The following is a 25531-nucleotide window of genomic DNA, read 5'->3' on the forward strand; positions in this document are numbered from 1 at the left end:
TTTTCCACAGTGCTCATCTCCCTACTTAGAAATGTAAAAAGCACCTATATTTTCAAAAGTATTTTAACACCCAGCAGCTCTCATTAAGGACTGGAGAAGTTGGATGCTTGGAAACTAAGTACCTAAATAGGAGCTGACAAATGATGGGATCTTCAAGAAATCTGGTACCTAATGACCAGAAAGACAAACGTACATGCATCCACTACTCCAACAACTTTTATTAACCTATCCATAAAAGCCCAATACATCCTTCAATCTTGCTTTATATAAAGCGGAGGGCAGGGAGAGGGAAGGAGACATATCAAAAGTTTTGCAAAGATGTGGCATTTCTCACATTGTCTCTGTAACTATTAAGTTATATAGACAATCCTCTGATGTCATCAAACCTGAGCATGCCTTTGACTAGGACACCTGATGCTTCAACTTCTTCCAAACACCTCCTAGAAAACGTTTCCCTTCCAATGTAACGGGGCACAAACCAGACGGCATGTGCTACCAACATACTGAGCGCCCCCCGCCATGCCAACTTCTTTCACCACAGCCCTTCAGGCCTCCTTCCCCATTCACAACCCAACGAAGTCCCAAAGCCTTCTCAGTCCTCCTTGGCCACTCTCAGTTTTTCCATGAAATTAACTTTTACCAACTATAGCCCTGGTGAGGCAAAACTGAATTTTGCCGGTGCTCTGGGAAAGCTTTCAGCTGGTTTCCAAGCTTATTCCTACATTAAGAGATATCTGGCATGTTGCTGGAGGTCCAAAACTTTTACCATCATCAAAGTCGGTTTTCAGTAAAGCTGATCTTGTCTCAACTCCTGCCTTAATGTAGGTGCGTTCAGCCAGGTTTTAAGATAGTACTTATAACAAGCACTCTTTCCCGATGACCGCTGAAACAAGTGTCTTGACTCCAAACAGCCTTGACTGTGAATTTCAGCGAGACCCACACTATTGCTCCACCATAAGCTTCTTGAAGCTTCGGTACCAGCTTAAAGCATGCAACGCTGCCAGTCCTTGGGGATCCTCTAGCAGGGAGCTGAATGCATGGCGCTATCTAGTTACCAAGAGCTAAATTAAAAACCAAATGACAGCTTTAGCTCCACATTTCTTTGCCTTTGTTGATTCAGCTACATTGCTTCACACAATTTAATTTTTCTGCATGAAAAGTTATAGCCGTTTTAAGACATATAATAACAACACTTCAGTACCTAAAGGAACACTTTTTATTTCAAAACCTTTAGAGCTATATATTATTTGCCAGAAGCATTAAGCCTTACAGCTCTGTTTGTGAAAGAGGTATTAATTTTTACAGGTTTTCTACAGAATTTGCTCATAAAGACTGCAGAACCTACCATAAACAGTCCAAGAATCACATTTTATTTCTTAGTGCATGACATTAAGGGGAGAAGGTGAGGTCACTTCTACATTTTATACAGCCCTCAGAACTAATGAGGCAAAACAAACAAAAACCCCACAATATGCAATGCACATACGTTTGCCACCCACCCCCTGAAAGAATCTGGCCACCCCAGCCTCCACTTACCTACAGTATATCCAAAAGCCCTCCATTTTTGCGTACAAACTCACTGCTGCCCAGCCATGGTGAAACTCCACCAAACCTCACCTTCTCCTGACATTCTGCAGGTTCTGTTGACGTTGACTATCCCCAAAACCACAAACCAGTGTCAAAAATACAGCTTTCACGCCACGGACATTAGACGAAGGAAAAAATACACAGGCATGCTGGCCTTGAAGGTAAAAAGCATCGTGGGAATCAAGCTTTCTAGCCAAGTTACACCTATGAAACAGGTATCAATTTCTAGAAGAGCAATGGTCTCTCTGGAATCACATTAATGCACAGGTCTCATGATGAGGGAAAGAATATGGAGGAAAGAGAAACGGTCCATGCCAGAGAATTAAACTCTCAGACTGACCTCCCCTTTGGGCTGACAATATTCTGCTCTGAACAGCAGTTGCTTCAGTATGGACATCAGTGACTAACACAGCTAACTTTCCTAAGGGTTAAATCTTTGTTCTCTTATAACCAACCCCCCCCCTTTTTTTTTTGGTAAACTGCTGGCATAAATTATTGCTCCAGTCTGCCAGGCAGCCACGGCCTCATCAGCTCTGCTAACCAAAGTATGCTTGAGAAGATATTTCAAATTGTTAACTAGACAAAAGAGCAGCTAACAGAGATGCGTACAGGGCTGAGAAACAATACAGTATTTTCTAATAGTCCTGGATGAAATCTGGTCCTCCTTGGTCACAGAAGACCCATAGGCACAACAGAAATGGCTGGTCCAACCTTGCTCTCAACCCTATTCTAGCAGTGGTCTCACTGCTTCTTCTAAGCAGTATGCATCTCTACTTGCAGCCAAGAGGGCTGGAAGAAAACGCTACCTATCTTCTTTCTCAGTTGAAGCTGATGGACTAAGCAGACTACCAGGGACAGAAGACTGGACAAGAGTCCCCTGACACACTGATACACAACCATTCCTTTTCAGAGAGATGGTAGCCCACCAATGCTGAAGTCTTCAGGAGACAGCGAGCACTTCCCCACTCCGACCCCCACCGGGGTCAAATCCTTTGGGGTACATCACAACAAAGCACCAAAGCTTGCAGCAGGATGTAGGGGTCAGGCTTTTCATGATATTTTTCAAAGAAATGTTCCATGATCTCAGGACACCTATGGACACATATTTAGCCCTTTCAGTCTACAAGAGGGATACGCTACCAAGCTAAAGTCCCAGGCGTAACATGAAGGAGCTGGGACATTTGACTACTAGTTTGAACAGGTAAAAAGGAGGCATTTGTTGAGCCAGTCATGAGCAACACATTTCATGTGAGAATCAGAGAGGCAGGAACTATTGGAGTCTATCATACGTAGTTTTTTAAAGCTGTTTTTCAAAAAGGCTGAGCGTAGCCTTCCCTTTGTGGAGGCGAAAGGAGCTGAAAGACTGATGTCAGTGGACACTGGCTCAGGAAAATTGTAGTCACTTATGTAGAGCTCCCGAGGGAAAGACATAGTCTGCAGATAGATAACCTCAGTTTGTCCCACCAATTTTCAAATTGGTGCCAAGCACTGTGAGTTGCATCCCAAGACATATGCAGCCTAAATTCAAGGATGTATTTCCTTGCATGCCATCATTCTCATTCCCAAAGAACAATAACTAAATAGCACTGAGCTGCGTGGCAAATGTGTAACTTGCCTTGCTAATACTACCATGTCATTTCGCCTTTCAGACCTGACATATGCTGTAGCTGCATGGTTTGACTAAAATCAGCTATTTGAAAGATCAATAACACCTAGAGAAAGATATGCATTTTAATTCACAGAGAATAAATAACCAGTATTGGACAAGGCAGATTGGCTCCTGACTTTGGAATGGTACAGTAGGGTACACTTATTAGGAAAGCAATGACTTTACCTTTTAATTAAAACTGCAAGAGATTATAATGTTCTTGAAAGGTGCCAGAATGATAGCACTACTAAATTAAGCCCTCACTTTCTCCCTAAGAAAAAAATGCCTCTTTAGGATACAGGTAGTATGTTTTATAAACCCCATATTTTTTAGAATCTAAAAGGGGAAAAAAAAAGAAACAGAAAAAAAAAGCTTCAAATAACCTCAAAAATGATTCAAAGTTAAGACATTGAAAAAAAGAGTTGGCTGCAAGATTTTCAAGTCAATTCATTTTTAGGATGCAATCTAGGTAAGAAGCATTTCCAAAAATATAGGTCTTTTCTTTTTTCCAGGATCCTATCTCACAAATGTTTCTAGCCAACTTTCCCCAATCTGTCCTCATCAAATAAGGTCACACCTGAAAATTACATCCATACTAATTTAATTCTGGTTACAGTAACCGACAATGGCATTAAAACCAAGCTTTTTAAAGGAAGAAAGGCATAACACTAACAATAACGTAAGGCTCCTGTCAGAATCTTTGCAGAACCAATACAGAGAAACTCACACAGAAATTAAAGGACTACCTCAGCCATCAGTGTGAGTCAAAATTGAAGTGAAGGATGGAAAGGGACATTTTGAGGGAAAAGCCTTCACGCATCTTCCACTAAGCCTAAAAATATATTCCATTTTGCAGATTTGCTTCCACAGTTCAACACTTGTTGTATATATTTCCTTACTTAGCAAGTGGTTTTACTGAAATAAGTGGGTCTATTTAAGAAATAAATACTAAACAGGGAAGAAGATTCCAGATTGCTGGCTGTAAATTGGGTTGTTTCAATTCTGAGGTGCACAACTCCAGGCAGGCTTCCCACAGCCAAGACGCTCCTCATTCTTCCCCTCACCATTAATATATTTCTACCCATTTCTAAAATTCTGACTACAGATTTCATCATGTGGAGCAGCTGCCAAACCAGTAAAGAGCCAAGCTCACTAGTTCCCTACAACTCCACATTATAGGAATCGGATGTTGGAAGCTTTCGTTGTTACTGACCTGGAACAAATCAATGTCAATAATGGAAAGGCAGTATATCCTATCTGTCCCCACATTTATTCAGCACCAAGTTTCCCATAGAAATCAATACTTTTTAACAAAACTAAAATGCAAGACCTATCATGTAAAATAAAAATAAAAAGATCCTACCCCAAATTCTTAACTTCTATGGAGCTGCCACCTAGGATCTACTCCAGCTGCAGAATAGGAATTTACACGACTTTTCCTTTTAGTCAAACTTCTTCTCAAGTGACTTGTCCTAAAACCAGAAAATGAACTGCATTTCTGAGTAGGCATAATTATTGACAAAATATTGCTGTTTTCTGGAAAGCTGCCCGGCAGAAAAGGACCTGGAGGTGTTGGTGGACAGCCGGCTGAACATGAGCCAGCAGTGTGCCCAGGTGGCCAAGAAGGCCAACAGCATCCTGGTCTGTATCAGGAACAGCGTGGCCAGCAGGAGTAGGGCAGTGATGGTGCCTCTGTACTGGGCACTGGTGAGGCCTCACCTCGAGTGCTGTGTTCAGTTCTGGGCCCCTCACTACAGGAAGGACATGGAGCTGCTGGAGCGTGTCCAGAGGAGAGCCACCAAGCTGGTGAGGGGTCTGGAGAACAAGTCACACGAGGAGAGGCTGAGGGAACTGGGCATGTTTAGTTTGGAGAAGAGGAGGCTGAGGGGGGACCTCATTGCCCTCTACAACTCCCTGAAAGGAGGGTGTAGAGAGGTGGGTGTTGGCCTCTTCTCCCAAGGGAATCATGACAGGACCAGAGGAAATGGTCTGAAGTTGCGGCAGGAGAGGTTTAGATTAGATATTAGGAAGAATGACTTTACTGAGAGGGTGGTCAGGCACTGGAACAGCTTGCCCAGGGAGGTGGTGGAGTCGCCATCCCTGGAGGTATCTAAGAAACGTGTAGACGTGGCACTTCAGGGCATGCTCTAGTGCCCGAGATTGTTGGGTTGTGTCTGTTTGTGGGTGGGGTGGGGTTGTGGGCGTTTGGTTTGTTTTGGTTTTGGTGTTTGGTTTTTTTTTTGTTTGTTTTTGTTTTTTTGTTGGTTGGACTTGATGATCTCAAAGGTCCCTTCCAACCAAGAAGATTCTGTGATTCTGTAATATCCATTTAATATTTATCTATAAATTTATAATAAGAGAGAGTGATGAAAATTAAAATATACAGAGCCTAAGCTGGTATTCAGTAGCACCTTCGTACATTAGAGATATAGGATTAGGCCCCTAATGCTTGATAAAATTTAAACAGTTTTTAATACCATTAAAGCATCAGTCCTAGGCATCATGGCTGGCTTTCAGTGTTTGTCAAAACTGGGTTTTAGAGCTACACTTCAAAGCTCTAACCTCAAAACACAAAATACATGTTCTCACTGAACTAAAGCTAATGCCTAGACATTTGTGATCACTGTCTGGATGGATCAAAAAAAAAAAAAAAACCAAAACACCAAAAAACAACAAACCCCCACAACTTTATAATCTCTAAAACTAATAATTTACTTCTAAACATTCACAGTATACACACAAATTCACAAATTAAAAAAAAAAAAACCAACCCAAACATCAATGTAATAAGTTTTGCAACTCACGGAAGCTAACTTTTCTTAAGAAAGACGCTGTGTAAACATGCATATCCCTAGAGCAATGATTTGTTGGAGGGACACCTATCTGCAATTCTCCATGTTCAAAGGTATGGTACAAATGTCGTTAAGTATTGGACCTGCGAGAGAGGATGCTGTGGAGTGAGACCCTTGCCACAGTCTGGAGAGATATGGGAGAGCAGAATCTGACCTCCTCTAAAGACACGAAGAAGTCACCCTCACACCTGATGGGAGAGTGGGCTCCTACCACCCTGAAGGAGGGCAGGGAAGAATCCATCAGTCTGTATTTTATGGAAGTTATGAAAAAGAAAACACTTTCTGAAAAAAATCAGTGGACCATCCTGATTTTAGAAAACGCCAGCACAATTTAGAAAATTTTCCAAAACCACAAGAAACTAGGCTGAGTTACTTTCTATTGTAATCCTTTGTACTTAGTAGTCTAAGAGATGAGTATTCTAAGTTAAAAGGGACAATAAAAGGCCAAGACAGGTAACTGATAGAACAACTAATAGATGTTCTCAACAACTAAATTTTATAACAGAGACAGAGGATATCTGTGTAAAAGGGGAAGGGCAACCTTTGATGTACAATCTTATAAGTACTACAAAATTGAAAAAACAATGTATACCTATAGCTTTGCCTGGTGAACAATCCTTGCTGTCAGTGCGAGGAGGGATCTAGATTAAATTCCTGAGACTGATTTCTCTGTTGGCCTGTTCATTCCTCAAGATCCCTAGCGGATCCTGGACAAGGTGGACCCAGACTCCACAGTACCTTCAGGGTCAAACTCGTTTGGGTAGAAGCGACTGCACAAGATGCAAAGCACTGTAGAATCAGACCCCTTTCCCCTTCCCCCAGAAGACATAAAAAGTACAAGAACATCATTAAGACACGCGATCATCTCATAAACAGGCCTGTTCCAGGAGCCCTAATACAGGAAGGTCCCCCTATCAAACACAGACTCAAGCCCAGTCTCAAGTCAGGACTCACTTATCCTTAGCATCATCTCCAGTCTACCACATGCAGAGGCACCTAAGTTCCAGCCTACCACCACCATTCAGACAGAAAACATAAGCACTTTCTGCCCCTTACTGTGACAAGCAGAAATTCATGAAGTCTGAAAAGACTGGGCACAGAAGTAGCCAACAACACTGCAGCACAAGCCAGCAGATCCCCTGAGCTCAGCTCCTTCTAGCATGGTGTGGACACACTGCACCTCAGCCGCGGCTAAGTGACACCTAGCAAGGCAGAAAGCAAACAAGCAGGTCAAGGGCTCTGTGTGTTTATGGCCTCATCCAAACCTTCTCATTAGCTTGTAGCAAAGACACAATCAGGATGCGGGTGCAAGACAACCACAGGGCTGCTTTTAAAGGACTGCTACTCAACAAATGGTTTAAACACCAAAAAAAAAAAACAGGAGGGAAAGGGAAACAAAAAAAAAAAAGAGTGGAGCCAAATACTTAGCTGACACAAACTCTCACAGCCCCAGGAACTAGAGGAACTTATGCCAGCCAAACTCCCGCTGCTATGGTCTGGTTCATTCCTCCCCAGCAGGCTTCCACGTGAAACAAAGATTGAGAGAAGTTACACACAGTTGACGTTTCAGCCTCAGCAGTGGTCTCCAGAATGGCAGCAACTACAGTACCTCGTGCTTTCTTCTTGGGCTCCCTCTCTTCTAATGTTAATGTGCAACTAACATTAACACTGATTGGGTTTTGTGTGGTTTTTCTTATAAGTACTCCTTTGTTTTGCTTGAGTAATATGTTTTTCGAGAATTAAATATGTTCTTCAGGCGTAAAAGTTCTGTAAGCTGGGTGCTCAAAAATACTGAAGAGTTACAAAACTGCTTAAACTGCTTCTAAATTATGCATCCTTGGATGTATGCATCGTCAGAGCCTAATGCTGCCCATGGGTAAGTATGTACCTCCAGAGAAAGAAGGAAGAACGGTAAAATGATTGGACATAGCAGATAAACATTCAGGATCATTCAGGATCACTGCAAAGTGAATGCACAGTTCATGTGTTTTATGACTTGTCAATCAGAAGAGGGAAGCTGAAGATAAGATACAACCATCCAGAGACAGGTATCCTTTTCTTTTGTCAAAAACTGTAGGCGGCCTCTCCAGCAAGCCTTACAGCCATTTCAATATAAGAACACCTGTGTCTCTGCAGCAACATTTCGATGCCTATTTCTAAGCCTACGCAGCACAGCCAATACTTCTGTCTCTGGTCTCCCTTAAGATGGCAGACACAACTGACAACAGTCTAAGCTAGCAAGAAAACCTTCTCTAAAGCAATGGGTTTTCTAGCCATATAGTTAGCAGGAAAAGGGAAAAAAACCCACACATCAAACCAACCCACAGATCATTTTCAAAAGAACGTCAGTGGATTGTCACATCCTGACCTGAACTGATCCAGTGTTTAAAAGATAAACATCCATGGAGACAACTACAGCCTAGAAAGAAGTTTAAAGAATCTGTATAAAGGCCAAAGCTAATGAAAGACATACAAAAAGAAATGTGTGACAAAAGTTTCCAGCAAGGCTGCAGTCAATGGCTGAGCGTTACAAGGCTACTGAGCTTCCATTTGCATGGTGGTGACTTTTCTGCATTCCTTCACGCTCATTGATTTCAGAGTAAATTCATTGATTTGTACGGAATTGCTCTGGAAATTAGTATAACTGAGAACAGGTCTGTTTGCACTTAATGGGTGGTTCTTTCCTCGCCTATATAGCCTGAAAGGAAACACTTCAACAGAAATAAAAGGGATTTAAGGATGAAACACAGTTTTATGGGTAAGGAAGGTGAATAAAAACATAGAACGAGATGTATAACCAGGAATAAAGACTTGAGCAGAGAGAGAACTAAATGGAAGAACCACACCTGCATGTTCCATCTTACCAATATGCCAAGATTTTATCTGGGGTCAAACTGTGTCCACGGTCATTTAAGAGAGTCTGCAATGCAGTATTTCAGGGACAGAAAAAAGGAAAACATAATTCCAAGTGTCTGAACGTACAGTCTTTCTCTAGTGCTGTAGAGAGACTGCAGCCAGCTATAGCACACGTTACTGTGCACAGCATCGCAGGAAAGTGTGCCGGCTGTGATGGAGGAAAGATGAAGTGAACCAAGCACAAGAGTTCTTGGCTCAGAGATGACAATGACAGTCCACACTTCTGCAGAGTGTGTGAACCTCAAAGAAGAAAAAAAGTTAAGAAGGATGGCACTCTCATGCAGGGCATCTGTAGGAGTGACTAAGCAAAATGATGATTAGGAAAACTCAAGGCTGGGGAAAGGCCTCCCAGAGAAAATACAAAATAATTGTTGTTTCAAACAAGACAGCTCATCATTTTTTGGTGCTGTGGGCCAACTGGCAGTGCAACGACACTTAAACCAGTCACATATTAAAACAGAATTTGCCATCAGCCAGTCTCCTTGACCCTCAGCCCACATGACCACCACTCCTCCCTTCGACACACACTGAGAAAACTAAACTGCTACATTTCAGCACCTTCCTGGCATGCTCATTCTTCAACCCCGTTTTAAGCCATGGTAGAAACGGCAGTGGAACATACAGTATTGTTCTAGGGTTGTCAGACAGGGACTCTGGTCTGGGTTAAAAAAAGAATATTCTAAACTGACAAACACATGCAGAGGATGGACTTCCATCTGGTGCTTCTGCAGCTGTGGGACCAGTAACATCTTACTCTCCATTTAAGTGAAGTGCTAAGATGACTAATAAACACTTGTGCCACATATGAGCCACCATATTCGCTGTGCCCAGGCAAATGCTATCTGCACTTGCTTGGGATGTTCATCATGAGGGATGCTGAAGCTTAGATCCAGATCCAGATATGAAAGTTCAGTTCCAAACAAGCAAGGGAGCAGCAGCACCAACACAGTAACCACAAGCCATGAAGTCTGCAGATCTGTTCAAAAAGGTTCCTTTTTAGCTGCCCATCTTAATGTATCCTACAATACGTTCCCATAGGTGGGTTTATGTGGGAATAAAAAACTTTGAAAGATCAATAAATTACTTCCAACCTAAAAAATGAAATACACGCTGGAATAACCATCTCATCTGCTTCTCTCACCTCCATCCTGAAATTTGCTCAACCTTTCAAAGTATGATGATATAGGAACTTGAACAATATCTAGAATTGCCAGCAGTGTCCGGGTCAGTCTGAGAAGCTCACTAAAACTGTAGAAGCCGAAGTATATGAGGTTTCGAGCCAGATGTACCACCTATGAGAAAAAGAAATTAAAAATGAAGGAAGTATTGGCAACCTTTGTGGTATTCAGCTGTGCAATATGGTTTCATTTCACACAGCAGCTTTCACAGAGATCCATATCTAGAGAGAATTCAAATTAATACAAGTCTTTTCACTGATTTACATGGGCCTTGAACTAAGGCCAGTGACATCAAATGTTTTTCAGATTTAGGCGAAACAACTGGTCAGTCAAATTACAACAGAGAACAAAACCAACATGAGATTTAGGAATTTGTGAAAGGATACAATTACATCTGGGAAAATACATAAGCCGAGAAGAAAGACTCCAGGAATTTTTTTTAAGAGGCAGTGGCTGTGGGGAAGATGGAAGTCAGAAGAAAAAGATGACTCTGGTAAGTTTGAACAGCAGTAATTTCAGATGACCAGAGGCAGGAGCAACAAAGCTTGGGAGGTAGGCTAGAAGAAGAGCTATGAAAGCTGTAAGATTACCCCTTTGTTCAATGTTATTTGAATCTAGAGGATTTAGACCTATCTAAAGTTTCTGTCAGGAATTTCAAACAATATTTAGAACACAGGATTAGGTTATTCAGAGTAATTCCTTCAGTGCCGTATCTTACACAAAGAACAGCACGCACTTACACTGAAGAATCCCTGCACGTTAATTCACTGATGGGGAGAGAAAGGTCATATGGCCAGTCACCCACACACACATCCCTCCGTCCTGCCACTGAGATCAACCATCTCAGGAGAAGGAAGGAAAAAAACCCCACATCTGTTTGACAGCAGACAGTAATATTATTTTTTGCAGTTGCACTCATCACCAAGAACACTGAAATTAGGAACTGGTGATTTCTTTAGGACATTTTACGCTGACATTTATTCTGCAACTATCTTTATTTTGAAAGAGTGCCAACTTAGCTAAAATGAGGAAGAATACTGTAAATAGGACACAGATAGCTGAGAAGTACCTCAAATGTAAGTTTATTTTTCTCTTTGTCTCCAAACGGAAAGGGCTGATTTACAACTTCTTTCAAGTACTCTTCTACAAATTCCATAGTGAGCGCAAACTTCCTCTTCATTTCATTTCTCGAAGAGTCTGTGAAAGAATCATACCTACAATGCAAGGCAAGGCAGGAAGGAAAGTTACAAACCTCTAATATCAGGGTCAGTTGTCACTAAATTAAAAACAAACCAATCACAATACTATAAAATCACTGTCAGTTCTCTGTAAGGAGATGGGGTAGAGATCAGCCGATTCTGCATAGACAGGCAAAGAGGACACACAAACCTTCCCTTCAACGGTACCAGGAAGTGTTTCAGTCAACAGGAATAAAAAAGATAGGAAAATACTACGGTTCTGGCAGACAGCACTCTTAAATCTTGCTGTGGCAATTCAATAAGGCACTAAGTCTCAGCTGCATTCTCTATCCATCAGCCAGAGTTTACTATTTCTGCAAGTAAAACAGCAGATCAGAAAAACATCTCGGGACAGTCAGCTTCTTCCCTTGCACTACTAACTAGGACTGATTTTTCATATATGTCAAAACAGTCCTTCATCTCAGTAACGGAAGCAATACTGTCTGCTGCACTGCTATACTTCTTCCTCTTTGTCTCTTCAGCCAGACACTCCCTGTCTGCGCTTAGCCCAGTGGCGCTGCTCCATCAAATCAATTAAGCCAGAGAGGGTTTCCACTGAAGTCAATGAGCCCTTCTCCCATACTTAAAATTTAACATATGCTTAAGTACTTTGCTGAGTGGAGACCAAAGCCTCTCTGAACTGTTTCACTGAATTTCACTGAATTTTTAGAGTTGGAAGGGACCATAAAGATCATCTAGTCCAACTCCCCTGCCGAAGCAGGATGAAATTGCCCCCTTCTGGGGCAATAGCTGTACCTAACTGTAAATTCTGGCTTTCCAACTGTGGCTTTAAGTTGAGCTTGAAGTATAAAACTGAGTTCCAGCCTAGCAAACCTGCAATTTAGGTAGACACAATTGGATTACTTCAAGATCAGCTGGTCTGAGAAAAGGCCATTCCATTTTTCCCTATAAGAATTTTCCAACAGTAACAATAATGGGAAGTTACTCCAACTTTCCAAGAGTAACTAACTCTTGGAAGTTTCCAAGAGTAATAATAATTAGCTCTGTGTTCTGCAATGAAATACCTTTTCACGTGCATGTTCTGTCAACATTAGACATGTACAATAATTTTATTCTGACACAAACCGTTACAAAACGCTTTTGTACTTTAGTTTGAAACGCTTTCAACTCACTCGTGAATTGTGATCTTAGTAGGAATTTCAGTCCACAGTCTGGCATATCTGACAGGTACCACAGATTCCTGAGGATCTCTGTCCACATGCATGTGTAGCATCAGCCGACAAAAAGAAGCCCGGAGGTCGAAAGGGAGGCTTTCATCAGACATACATCGTAGGATCAAGTCTACCGACAGCTGTGCAGAAATCTGGTTGATGGCAAGGTATTGGCGGTCCAGGCACATTCTTGCAAAGAGGTTCAGCTGGTACCTTAGAAACAGGTAATAACATATGGTATTTGAAGAAGACAGTTGGAAATCAGACAATTGCCTCAGAATCTCACTTTACAAGCCTGATGTCAGCCTTTCTGATATAAATCCTAAAAAAATAACAGGAGTGACTTTGCTAAACAAGGAATCAACTTGCCATTAAAAATGCTAACGTCACACTCCAGCCCCCATGAAGACCTGGCTTCCTTTGAAGCTCAAAGGAAGCATTGTTTAATGGAAGGCTGAAGCATTTGGACTATTCATTCTCAATCAGTGTAAAACACTGTTCCATGATTCCATTTCCCCTCTAATCCTCGGGACACTCCTTACTCCTCCTTCAGAGCATGCCTTGCTTCCAGGACAGCACAATCTAAAAATAAAAACCAATAAATTAAAGGTAAGAGGCAAAATGACAGAGAGGCAAGGAGCTCTCATAAGCAAATTCCAGATTTTTCTGGAATAGACAGCAGATATTGTGATGCTTCCTACAGGAAAAACTTGAAACAAACTTTTAATCCCCGTTTCTGGCATGACCTGGCTTCCTTTTTGACACTGGCAAATGAACTGGATAAGAACAGCACCAGGGTCTTCAGAGAGTCCACATTTTCTTCCACTTAAATAAGCAGTTTTACCTGTAGTAGGTAAGAACTTCTAAATCAGCTTTTGTGCCCTCCTTCGCCTCCTGAGCCAGATGCCTGATGGCTTTGCCATGAGGTTCCTTGTTACTGTCAATCCAGTAAAGCCACACTTCCTCTTCATCTATGTCATCTGATATGACTGGGCATTCCAGGGGATTGTCCATTTGGGTCGAAACCAGCCTACAAATACAAACCATTTACAATGGAGCCACTAGCAAATTGCTATGAATATAACAACAGAGCAGGTAACAACAAGGTATGTTCCAATTACGGATGCTCACTTGGTCTGAATGAGAATGTCAGCATTCCCTGGGCTCAGCATAAACTTGCAGATGAGTTCCTGAGTTACTGGTATTGCTGTGGTGTTAGATACACACAGGTCTGATAGATAATCCAAGAACCTGCAGTCAAAAAACACAGATGCAACAGAACATGAGACTTAAAATACTACAGAGAAACATTGCAGTAGAAATCTCTAGCATCCATCACTAATATGCTCAAGGGAACATATATTGCAAGATTTATCAACACACGATCTTTGCCGATTCATACTACCGCAACTCACAACAGATAAAGATGGGTAATAGCTTTCAGAGTCACTCTGAATGCTGCTGAACAATCAGTTAGGGAGCAAAAAGAAAAATACCCCAAGTGTGACACTGCTCAGCAAATCAAAGGCCAAAGAGTCGTGCCAGAACTCAGGAGCAGCCTGGGGAAGGGGAGCTCCACTGAAGCCCTCATCGTTGTCAGGAACCAAAAGCAAGAGTACACATTCTCACCCATCTTCCCCATCAGGTAACGTGTGTCTGCCTAACCTAAGTAGCAAGGAGATGTTACTTGTGCTGTGACAGCCATGTGCCCTCTGAGGAACTCCATTCAGCCAGAGGAGTCCACATCTCCACCTTTTAAAGATGCCATCTAAAATCTCTGAAGCAACACAGACAACACTGAGTGAAGACTGAAGATCTGGCAGGACCTGAAAACAGGACCTCAGTATTCAAAGAGGTCATTCCACGTAAGGCAGAAATCACAAAGCTTTGCATGGAAATCAGTTTCCTATGAAATTGTCTCTTGAATTTAGGTCTTCTGATGTTTAACAAGGCTGAGGCTTTCCTTGCAGTTGGGACATTCATTAGGTATCTGCTTCTTGTCCCTCTTTGGTGAAGTCCTCTGTATGTATTAACAGTAGTCCATATTTCAGCCTTTGCCTCACTGGAATAATGAAAGGGCCTCTTCCCTCTATGTAGCTTCTGCTTTTCATGACATTCGTAGGAACTAAGTACCTCTGAGCCCACCACTCCTCTAGCAAATGTAGCTAAAACTGGGCAAGAAGCTCAAGAGCTGGTGGGGGAGCTTGTGGTTTAGAGTATACTGCCACAATTATTACTCACACGAGCAGTGCTGCAAAAGTCTGCGAGACTCTTCATGAAAATAAGTGTCATGAGATCAAGCCTTTACTGTTCAGATTGCACCATCTTGGCAAGGTTCATTTCTCAAACATTTATTGCTTTTAGGACTTGAGCCTTAAAGAAGTGAATACACAGCAGCCGCACAATTTAGTTACGCAACAAATACTACGAAATACTCCACCACAGGAAAAAAAAAAAAGTGACATGAGATCATCAATAAACACCAGGACCCTTCAGCACTGAGAACGATCTGATTTCATGTAGTTTTTTCAGTCCTGACCAAACTCAACACAGTTTAGCACGGGAGACGCAATGAGATTACAGAGTGAGGCAAAACGGTTTCAGACATATAGAGAACAGCTGAAGCAGTGAAGCACTGGGGCCTTAAGCGATATCCTTAATCGCCAACAAAAAAAGGGTATTCACAAGGACAGAGGACATTATTTGACCTTCAGTACATTCATTTCTTATGTTTGTATTACTTCAGTAATTTTACAACTGAAAATCCAATGAAAAAAATAGATTTTCCATTAAAAAAAAAAAAAAATCCATTTCCTTTATATTCTAACCTAAAGCTAATAAAAAAAAAAATTTCCAACTGTGAGAAGTTCAAGGCCAGAATTTTTCATTTGGAACATCTGGTCTAGGACACATGTTTACTGGGATGTTCACTGTCCTAGGACCCTCTCAGTCTGATCTGGAATCAGAATCTGCAGGAAAAGTAACATTAATAAAGCTTAGAAAAATGGACAAGAGTGTAATTTGTATCAAGATTACTAGTAGGGGAACTAACACAAGTGGCAGTTTTACAGAGGAGCTGCGGAGTTATGAGAAGTGAAAATTTACGTTCGTTTCTCTTTGTCTCAATCAGAACTAAAACCAAATTTTCAAAATTGTCCTACTGAAACCTTCTTTTCAGTAAGCTATCGCTCTGAAATGCAGATATGGTCAAATCCCAAGAATTACAGGTAGTTCTGATGGTTTCTGACATGACACTGTACTTGTGGGTTTCTCGTCTGCCAGGTCAAAAAGCTGGGAGAAAGAGACAACAAAACTATGAATAGTAGGCACATTCACAGTTACTGCAAATATTTAAGGCCCTCAATACAGGAAAAAAAAAAAAATGTTACATGGACTACTTCAAACCTTGGCTCTCGATTTCTCCTGAGCAAATTAACAAATGTCTCTATTTCTTTAGCCGTGATGTGTTTCTCTAGCAGTTTTCTGTTGTTGTGCAACAAAGCTGTGATGGTGTCTTCTGCCAGAATATCATAACCAATCTGGGACTGCATGACGCAGAAGTTCTTAGCAATATATTCCTGAAAAAATGAAAATTCTCATGATGACCTGTTAAGCAGTAATGTTTTTATTTTAGAACCAGAAGCATCCAGCTCAATTACCAATCAAAATAACCCTCAAAACTTTCCTCTCTGAACCGGCCTGAACAAAAGAATACCTGAACACCTAAAATATGTACACCAAGAAACATTCAATATTAGGGATGACTAACTCTTCTTGTTCTTTCATAAACCAAAGGAATGAATCCATGAAAAGACATAAAAAATTCAAGAATTCACAACCAATTTTTTAAAAGGAAAAACCAAAAAGTTTTTATAACATTTAAGAAGCTTTCTTTCCTGAGTCTCCCCCTCCTCCCTTTTGTCTCCCTCCAAGACAGAAATATTGCTGTAAAGCATTAGAAAGAAAACAAGCCACATACAGCAGTTCAATCTTTAGTCTCTAAAACTCTAAAGTTTCTCTAAAGCAGACTCTAAAGTAGAGTCTAAAACTCTTTAGCCCTACAAAGTCAGTGCAGCTTTTCCCCACTGCAATACGCAAAGCGCTCGATACCATGTTCTGAAATACTTCTTGCTCATGGGGAGTCTCCTGCAGTGGGAAGTCAGGCTACCTGGTAGAATAACATCTAGTCTGATTCACTGCTGCCCCTCTACAAATATTTAAGCAACAGGCAGTTTTGCAGACTTCCCATGTTATAATCCAGAGTCCAAGAGCGTAATTTTAATAAAAGAAAGCTGGTGAACAAAGCAGTGGACCCCAGTCTCAGTCTGAGGCTGTGAAAGTATAAGGTAAATCGATATATTCATTGCTGACCATTCAATTCATATACAAACGCCTACAAAACACAAACACTGTTCCTCAGCATGAGGCCGTATATGATGGTGACTTCTTACTATTATCCCACACAAAACCCAGTACTTTCACCATTACCACAGAACCCCATTTGTTAAGTGCAGAGAGCAATGTCAAACCCAGGATATATAATTATAGGAATCAGGAGGAAAATTATCTTGCATACCACTGACCTGGTTCTTCCTATAGTCCTGTTGGGAGTGTCTGAGAACTCTGTAACATAACCTTAACATGTATTTGTATGGAGCATATCTCTGGTCACCCAGGTCTTCAAGTCTCAGCATCGATCCTTCACCTTTGTCCTTAAAAGGAGCTTTGAGGATGCCAAATATCTGTTCAAAATCAAAATCACTGAGAATGAAAGATTAAACCCAGATTTTGCTTAACTTGTAGCAGTCCATGAAAATGTCCTCTGACGGGATCAGCACAAGGGCCTTATCAACCAAAGTCAGAAGTGAACCATTGCACTTATCTACATGTGACTAAACACAAATGGGGGAACAATCTCAGACATTACAGCTTTATGCATTTAGCTTTACATTTCCAACTAACTTGACTGACATTGCTTTCTCTTTACTGCTATTCCCAATTTTAAACATTGTTAGTTAAGTGCCTTAACTTTGGCTAAATTAAGGATGAAAAAGGAGGACGATACTGGCTGCTGTCCAGTTTCATCCATTTCACTTTTTCTTTTTTTTTTTTATTTCAGTAGGTTACTTAAAGATAACACTAATTTTGATTTACATGCAAGTTGGCCCTCATACGAACAAAGTCAGGGATCCATAAAGGCATCAGAATTTTTCCTATATGGAGAACACTTGCAGGATTACAACATGTTGCAAGCTTGCTTCAAATTTTGTCAACAATTTGCTATCAAATACAGTCTTAAAAGTCATCAGAATCACATGAAACTAAGATATCGGACATGGCCACTCGTGCTCGTATCTGATTCATAGACTAAGAGGCGAGCCTTGACTAAGTCGTGTCGTATCGATCTGATTCAACCAGCCACAAACCCAACGTAGCATAAGCCAAGTTACCTAAAAATAACATTTTCTCCAAACAGTCTCTCCTACAATCTGCTTGTAAATACAAACAAGTTATCAATACAGCAGGACATACCTGAGCCAATATATTTTGTTCCCTCATTAATTTTTGTCGTTCCCTGTTTGGCTTGGTAATGACCACGTCCAAAACTTCCTGCCCATTATTAGGCACATCGGCAACAAAGAAAATGAGATCTTCCAGTAACTTGGTTACAAACCTAGAACGAATAGACAAATCATTGTTATATACAGTCCTTCAACACTTGCTAGGATTCATTAAGAAAGAAAATCACCTTTCAGAACAAGCTTTATCTAGCACAATGTAACTTCAATCACTGCAAAGTTAAGTTTGACATGTACTTAAGGATTCCAGACCTTGATGCAGCAGAAGCTTAAATCCATCATGGGGATGTTTACCAAGACATTAGAAAACAACCAGAGGGAAAAAGGGAGAAAAATACACGATTCTGGATTGATGAAGACTATTCAGAAATCCAAAATCTATACCAGCCGGCCTCAAGGCCCAGGAACAGTAGAAAAACATTCTTACACAGCCTAGCAAGGATTTTTATACTTTTACCATTACCATGGCTCCGTGAAACGAGATGATGGACTTACTGTGGGAATAAAAGCATTCTGCTACTAGACTATTTCCCTAGTGACCGAAGTAACTATTGAAAAATGACTATATTTGTTTCACTCTTGGCTACACAAAAGAAGATTTGGCAGAAGCAAGTGCTAAAGATGACAGAGGCAGTAGTAATTCCTTCTCTCCTACCTTCAGAAAATGCAAAAAGAAAGTGGTCCTTGCCTCCCTGTTACTCACATACTTTGCCAGGCATCCACAGAGAGCAAGAAGTATAGATGCCCACAGATTTCAATGGATCTCCCTTAAAAGAACTTGCGAGCTTTTACAAACAAAACCTGGCATGTCTTCTACCCTAGGGAAGCATCATCTGAATTTGGACATGGAGTCTTATAATTACTAAACCTATAGGCATGCAATGGAAGTGGAAGGAAGATGCCCAGTGGATTTTCGAAGTCATCTCTGGGAGCCAGACACAAAGCTTCCATTACCCAAAAGAGGGCTGGGCTGTTCAGCTAAACTCTCTGACTGAGCTTTAGCTTTAAAAGTCTCAGCTCGCTGGTGGAGAACAGCAAGGTCCCCTGCCGTAAAAAAAGCAGAAAAGGCAGATGCAGGATGGAGCAACTAGGAATAAACTGTTGGGACCCCTACTTAGCTAAGCAGGAAGGCGATAGGGAGAAGAGGGTGGTTTTTTTTCTAAAGGAAATCACAGAAACAGAAAATTCAGTTTTATCACCAAAAATAAACATTTTCAGCAAAAAGCTCTATATGATACATAGTGGAATAGAAGTTACACATTAACACTGCCAGAGATGCTGTCTAATATTCAGTTTAACCACAGACAGCTGAAAACAAATACCAAACTACATCACTGGCAGTGGGATATATTTGGCTACAATGTACAACAAAATCCCTTAATTCAGGGGCTGGTGTGAAGAACAGACATTCTGATAGTGCTACAGCTGAAACATGGATGAATATAAAGGGTAAACACCAAAATTACACAATATAGGAGGAGAGAACAGGGGAAAATAGAAATAAGAAAGGAAAGGAACTATTGGGGCAGCTTCTCGCTCACTTTGAGACCTCCTCCTACTGCTCTCGCAGCATGAATGTGCGGTCCAGCGAACTCCAGACGCATCAAAAGTCCTGCCATGCTCCCCACTGTATAGATGGCTTTCTTGTACAATTTGATGTACATTTAATGAGAATCAAATGCAATGGACCCCCGTATTACAGCTCAGGAGTGGTTTATCAAAGGAAACTAAGACAAACACTTTGCATTTGCCCAGGGAGCTACCCATTTATTTATGTGGCCAGTGAGCTGGGGAAGTGCTGTTTGCCCCCATTTTACAGACGAGATACACAACCAGCCTGGAGTGCAGCAAGGATGTTCTGACAGAGATGGAATCTAATCCCAGGCTAGCACTCTCAGTACTGAAGTGTCCTCTCCCAACTGCCTCCATGTCATAGAATCATAGAATCGTCCAGGTTGGAAGAGACCCTTGGCATCATCGAGTCCAACCATCTACCCTACTCTACAGTAAAGTTCTTCCCTACACCATATCCCCCAACACCACATCTAAAGGACTCTTAAACACATCCAGGGATGGTGACTCAACCATCTCCCTGGGCAGCCTATTCCAACGCCCGACCACTCTTTCTGTGAAAAATTCTTTCCTAATGTTCAGTCTAAACCTACCCTGTTGGAGCTTGAAGCCATTCCCTCTCGTTCTGTCATTAATTACCTGTGAGAAGAGACCAGCACCAACCTCTCTACAGTGTCCTTTCAAGTAGCTGTATAGAGTGATGAGGTCTCCCCTCAGCCTCCTCTTCCTCATACTAAACAGTCCCAGCTCCTTCAACCGCTCTTCATATGATTTGTTTTCCAGGCCCTAAAATTTGTTTTCCATGTCCACACAGATGTTATTAACTTACCCATTACCACGATGCCATGATGTCACAAGTGACCAAATACCAATTTAGGAGGGAAAAAAGAAAAATCACTAACCTCCTTTCATTCTGGGTTATTGTTCCATTCTCCAGCTTTTTAACAGTTGATGCTAGAACCTTGTTTGCATCATTGGCAAAGTCCAAGTCTCTGACTTCAGACAGAGGAACTGATACAATGGCAAAAGCTTCCTTGTCCTCTTTCGTTTGGCACGTCCCGATCTGCAATAGTTTTTGATTTAATATGGGTAAGCATTCCTCTTACCTTTATCCTCGTTATTATGCACATTTTTTATGTTAGAAGTGAGATCACCAGTAGAGAATTTGAGGAACGAGCTTGGGATTTCAACTCCAAGACATATGTGGTTACCTTTAACATCACAGGCCTCTCTTCATCAGTGTCTATTGGAATGCTGGTGCTAGTGACCCAAGTGTTAGTGCATAAATGCCTCAGTCGGACGTATGAATTCCTAAAGGAGAACAAAGCAAACAACGGGGTAGATGGATCAGTCCCGAGCTGAAGCGGGCAAGGTGGGATGCAATGCAACACATGACCATAACATGAGACTTAAGCTTAGGAGTCACACCAGCCACTCGTAATGAAAGGGTGAGGGAGACCTAAAAGATACTGCAGTACCCTTTTCCCTTGTCTTCTTCTTTCTCACCCAGAACAGAGCTGCAACAAGAACAAACAACATCTTGGGATCACGCAGAATGCTGGTTTTAAGTATTTATATAAGCCTAGAAGTAAAGTATTCCTTAAAAAAAAATTAAAAAGGAAGGTGTTAAAAATCCCATCTGAATAGAAATGCATTTCATGAATAAAACCAATTCTTTTCTTATTATTTTCTTCTGCAAAGTAACAAACCCTTTCAACCCGTCACAGCCCAAAAGCCAGAAAGTGAAACTGGCCATGGTTTCACAGCTTCACCATTACGATCTGCAAACCCTCGTTCCAGGGAAAAAGCATTTACAGTACTAGGTCTCAACTGAAAATCAAGTGAACAAAAAAACAGACTAATTCTTCTAAATTCTTTCCATATGATAATCTGTGGTATTATCAAAAAGCAGAGCTGAGAAATCGATTACAGTTTTTACTCTGAATTCTACTTTTTAAATATATTCACTGTGGTCTTCATTCACGCTCTCCCCTTCATGCTGATGGGCTTTGAGTATTCAAGTAAGCAAACTGTCTGGCAAAACTTCGCATAGCAAATACACTTCAAAGCTGCATACATCAGTATCTGCGGGTACCCAGCTTTAAAATCCACCCTCATAACAACTAGCTGCAAGTGTCTGCATGCCCATTCCATCACAACCAACACCATGTGACTTACCTAGCCAATCTCGGCTAAGGAACACAGTTGAAATTTCAAATATTCACAATTAAAATCCAGAAGCCACTTGCTAAATTCATTTGAATAACAAATGCGTTCAGTGGCATCACGATTTGTCAGGGAAACAGAAGCCTAGTTCACCTTACACATTATTTTGTTGGGAACAGTTCAGTTAGATCTATTAACAGTACAGGGTTTTCAAACCGTGCACAGAGCTCAATTCTGCCCTCGTACACATCTGTGCTATATTTAGCCCATTATTTTTCTCTTCACAGACTCTCTTTAAGTGTCACTTGTTTTATCCTTATAATTATTTTACCCAGTCACAGCAGCAGTATCATGTTTTATACATCCCTTGTTTATCCATGAACACTTCCAAATTTTAACTGAAGGATAATACTTGCTTGCGTTTGATGTTTTTCTGCTTTACTCACCAGCAGAATGCTAGGAAGAAACCCTGTCAATGCAGCAATATTTTTTCCCTTTTTTTTTTTTTACCTTGGAACCAGGCAATCAGCTCTCTGAAGAGTGGTGGCATCCAGTTCAAAGAGAGATGCGATGTCATTTCCATGTGGCACAGAGACCAAGGTATACATAATCTTCTCCCCTGCTTGGCGTTTCTTCTTTGAAGCAGGAAGGTCACCATCTCTCTGCTGATTAGGTACAAGGGTTATTTGCTTGCATCAGGGCCCATTATAAATTCTCCAATTACCTTGCGGACAAGTAATACATCTGAATTGTACTTTTTTTTTTTTTTTTTTTTTTACATTCTAGTAAGAATGTATCATGACTGGCTTTGGAGTGTGTAACACAAAGGATGCACTTTGCCCCAGGCACACAGAGTCTCAGACAGTCATTATAACAACAGCAGGTCACAAGCTACAGAGAGGCTGCAGTACTATATACATTATTACTTGACATCTACAACTTAAAAAAACCTGTGGTAGTTGCAGACCCTTCACTCCCAACAGATGTAACTACACAGTGCTGGTTTGGAAAGTTAAAAGAAAAGAACTAATGAAAATTGGATTTTTTAAAGGGGGGAGAGGATTTAAAAAGTAAGCAATTTGCCTAATTCCACCATTGGTTTATTTAAGTTTCCTCGTTTTTTCCTCTCATACGGTCACAGTCACAGCAGTACGCTTTTCAAACAGCAAGAACCAGAATATCTGCTCCACTAAGATCAACTTGTCATTGGAAAGGGGACACATACAAAGCTCCATCTAGATTGTATTAGAAATCTTAGCACAGTCTGATAATGCATTGGAGGCTGGATCCAACGTGGGTCCGAGCGTGAAACTGTGGAAGTTTGCTCCCTAGCTTTCAAGTGACAGATTTAGTTGTTTTGGTGCCTCGCAAAAGGCATGCAAATCTACAACAGCGATCTTCCTCCCACCATCTTTTGAAGCTTCACGGGAATCTTGTGACCTAGTACTGCAAGAAGCCATCTTCACCTTTGGTTACCTACACACCTTTGTCTTCGCAGACGCAAAATCCTACCTTCCCTAAGCACGTATCTTTGCTTGAAGGAGTAATTCAGAGTCTATGCCCGCAACCATGCAGCAACCAACAGAATTACTGGCATAAGTAAAAGCTGCTCCTCTCGGGTATTGAGTTACACAAATTACAAAAGACTAATAACCAATTAAGAGACTGGCAGCTCAGGGCCCTTCACGTACACAAAATATATCGGGGAGGGGAGGGGGGAGAGCGGGGAGGAAAAGAGGAATGAAGAAAGCCAAAAGAGAAAAATCAAACACTGGAAATCTGAAATACTATTATAGTGATTTATAATGCACCACTAGGGAAGAGATGTACAAAGCAATGTAAAGAGGCTAGACTGTACTCGGTTTGCATTAGTACTTTGATTAAAGCCAAACTGTAGCGATAATCAAGGGCAAAGCTCTGATTATTCATATTGCCAATTGATTAAGCAGCAAAAATCAAGGATGAGTGAAACTATGTAAGAAATAGCTAGTTATAATCTCATTTCAAGGCACTTTTTGAATCCTTCCAAAACATCCAGTTTTTATTACGAAGCCTAAAAAGACCAGGTTTCCATCCGACTATTGCTATGAAGGATAGAGACAGTAGGAAGAAAACTCCCAGAAATTTTCCTGAGGCTCATCCAGTGATTAGAATATTGTCACTAGTTTCTGAGAGGAAGGCTTGCTGAGACAAAAGCGGAAACATCTCCTGTGTCTTGCACAAGAGTAAACTCATCTGGTGGTTCTCACATCCTTCCATACCCTACGCTCAAAATTAGTAAAAAAAAAAAAAGCACATAAAAACTTAACCTGTATGCAAGGATTGAGAAAATAGCCAAAATTTTTGTGATTTCCATACACATTTTGTTTTACAAACTCAGGCTGAGACCCAAACTGGAAAGGTAGGCAAACTATAAGAGAATCCTCTTAAGAGCGTAATAGGTGTGAGTCAGAATCTAACATCAAATGAATATCTACTTCCGAAATACCCAAACAAAATTGGAAGAACTGGAAAAACAGTTTAATATTCAAGAGGTCTGTAAAGGGGTGAATGGCACCGGATAGTTTAGAACAGCATCCAGACTTTTTGATATTTCCCATAACTTACAGTCAAATCTAGTTAGGATTTCCTATAAACCATCCACTCTACAACTTCCAAACTGAAAAGGCTGGTATACAAAAAGGCAGGACGCTTCATAATTCTGTGCATTTTTTTCACTGGGGCTCTGGGAAAAATACAGACCAAAATACGAAACAATATTCTACTCTTGTGTTATGAAGGTTTTTTTTTACTCATTCATGACATAATGTTTGACCATCTCCAGTAAGTCGATAAGCATCAGTATATATGCACACGTGCAGGTTTCTATGACAGGAGACAAAGCCGAAGGCAGGTCTCCTGTCCTGAAGTAGTTCGTGCTAACCACTAGCTCTGTGAAGTTCATTCTGCAGTTTGGGGCTGACTCCACGCACTTAATAGTCTCCCCAACAATTCTGTAGATGCTATTGAGCGACAGAGTCGGCTCATCAGGTTTAAATCCTGCCAAAGAGGCTTGGCAACTCTCAAATCAGACCTGGTGTATGAGCAAGAGCTGCTTTTCTATAGAGAAAGTCCACTTCAATGGAAGGCCAGACAGCGTCTGTAACACTGCTAACTGCAATGCAAAGCTCAGCTGAGGAAGATCAGACCTACGCAACAGCTGTGCAGTAGCTTCAGACCGGACTCCAGCACAAACCTCAGAACTCTCCTTATAATACTATTTTAGGTTCTCCGACACACCTCACAACCCAACATGGATTATGGGTGTTAAGCACTAGTTGATGGGGAAAAAAAAAACCACAAAACACTGTAACAGGAAGTGACCCTGAACTTGACAGCTCTGAAAACAACTTATAAGGAGTGCATGAGAGGCAGAGCAATAGTTATCACATAAGACCATACATGGATTTGTGTCTGAATGGATGTGCACATGCCTCTGTGAGACAGAGAGAGAGAGAGAGAGAGAGAACACACTCACACACAGTTTCTTATGATTCATTAAATTTAGTAAGCAGTCATCAGAATCTGCACTTAATGTAGCCATTATTGAATCAGCAGATGAGTCTATATGGGGATGTGGAAAG

At 41.1% G+C, this 25531-nt stretch overlaps 1 protein-coding gene across 3 annotated transcripts in view; it reads right to left on the reverse strand.

The window, feature by feature from the left end:
* The window catches only part of ITPR2 (inositol 1,4,5-trisphosphate receptor type 2), a 298404-nt gene that overhangs the window by 183720 nt on the left and 89153 nt on the right, over positions 1 to 25531 (reverse strand). For 2 of the 3 annotated variants that reach the window (XM_074165736.1, XM_074165717.1), the window contains exons 11-21: positions 22419 to 22570; positions 20954 to 21053; positions 20645 to 20805; positions 18124 to 18265; positions 17175 to 17333; positions 15997 to 16169; positions 13723 to 13842; positions 13436 to 13621; positions 12553 to 12804; positions 11251 to 11395; positions 10145 to 10295 (exon numbers count right to left, since the gene is read on the reverse strand). In XM_074165736.1, coding sequence (XP_074021837.1) covers positions 10145 to 10295; positions 11251 to 11395; positions 12553 to 12804; positions 13436 to 13621; positions 13723 to 13842; positions 15997 to 16169; positions 17175 to 17333; positions 18124 to 18265; positions 20645 to 20805; positions 20954 to 21053; positions 22419 to 22570 — 1741 coding nt within the window. Of the gene's footprint in view, positions 1 to 10144; positions 10296 to 11250; positions 11396 to 12552; positions 12805 to 13435; positions 13622 to 13722; positions 13843 to 15996; positions 16170 to 17174; positions 17334 to 18123; positions 18266 to 20644; positions 20806 to 20953; positions 21054 to 22418; positions 22574 to 25531 lie in introns of all 3 variants that reach the window. The other variant, XM_074165726.1, reaches the window with a different exon arrangement.

This window comes from Numenius arquata, chromosome 2 (assembly GCF_964106895.1).
Source record: "Numenius arquata chromosome 2, bNumArq3.hap1.1, whole genome shotgun sequence".
NCBI lineage: Eukaryota > Metazoa > Chordata > Aves > Charadriiformes > Scolopacidae > Numenius > Numenius arquata.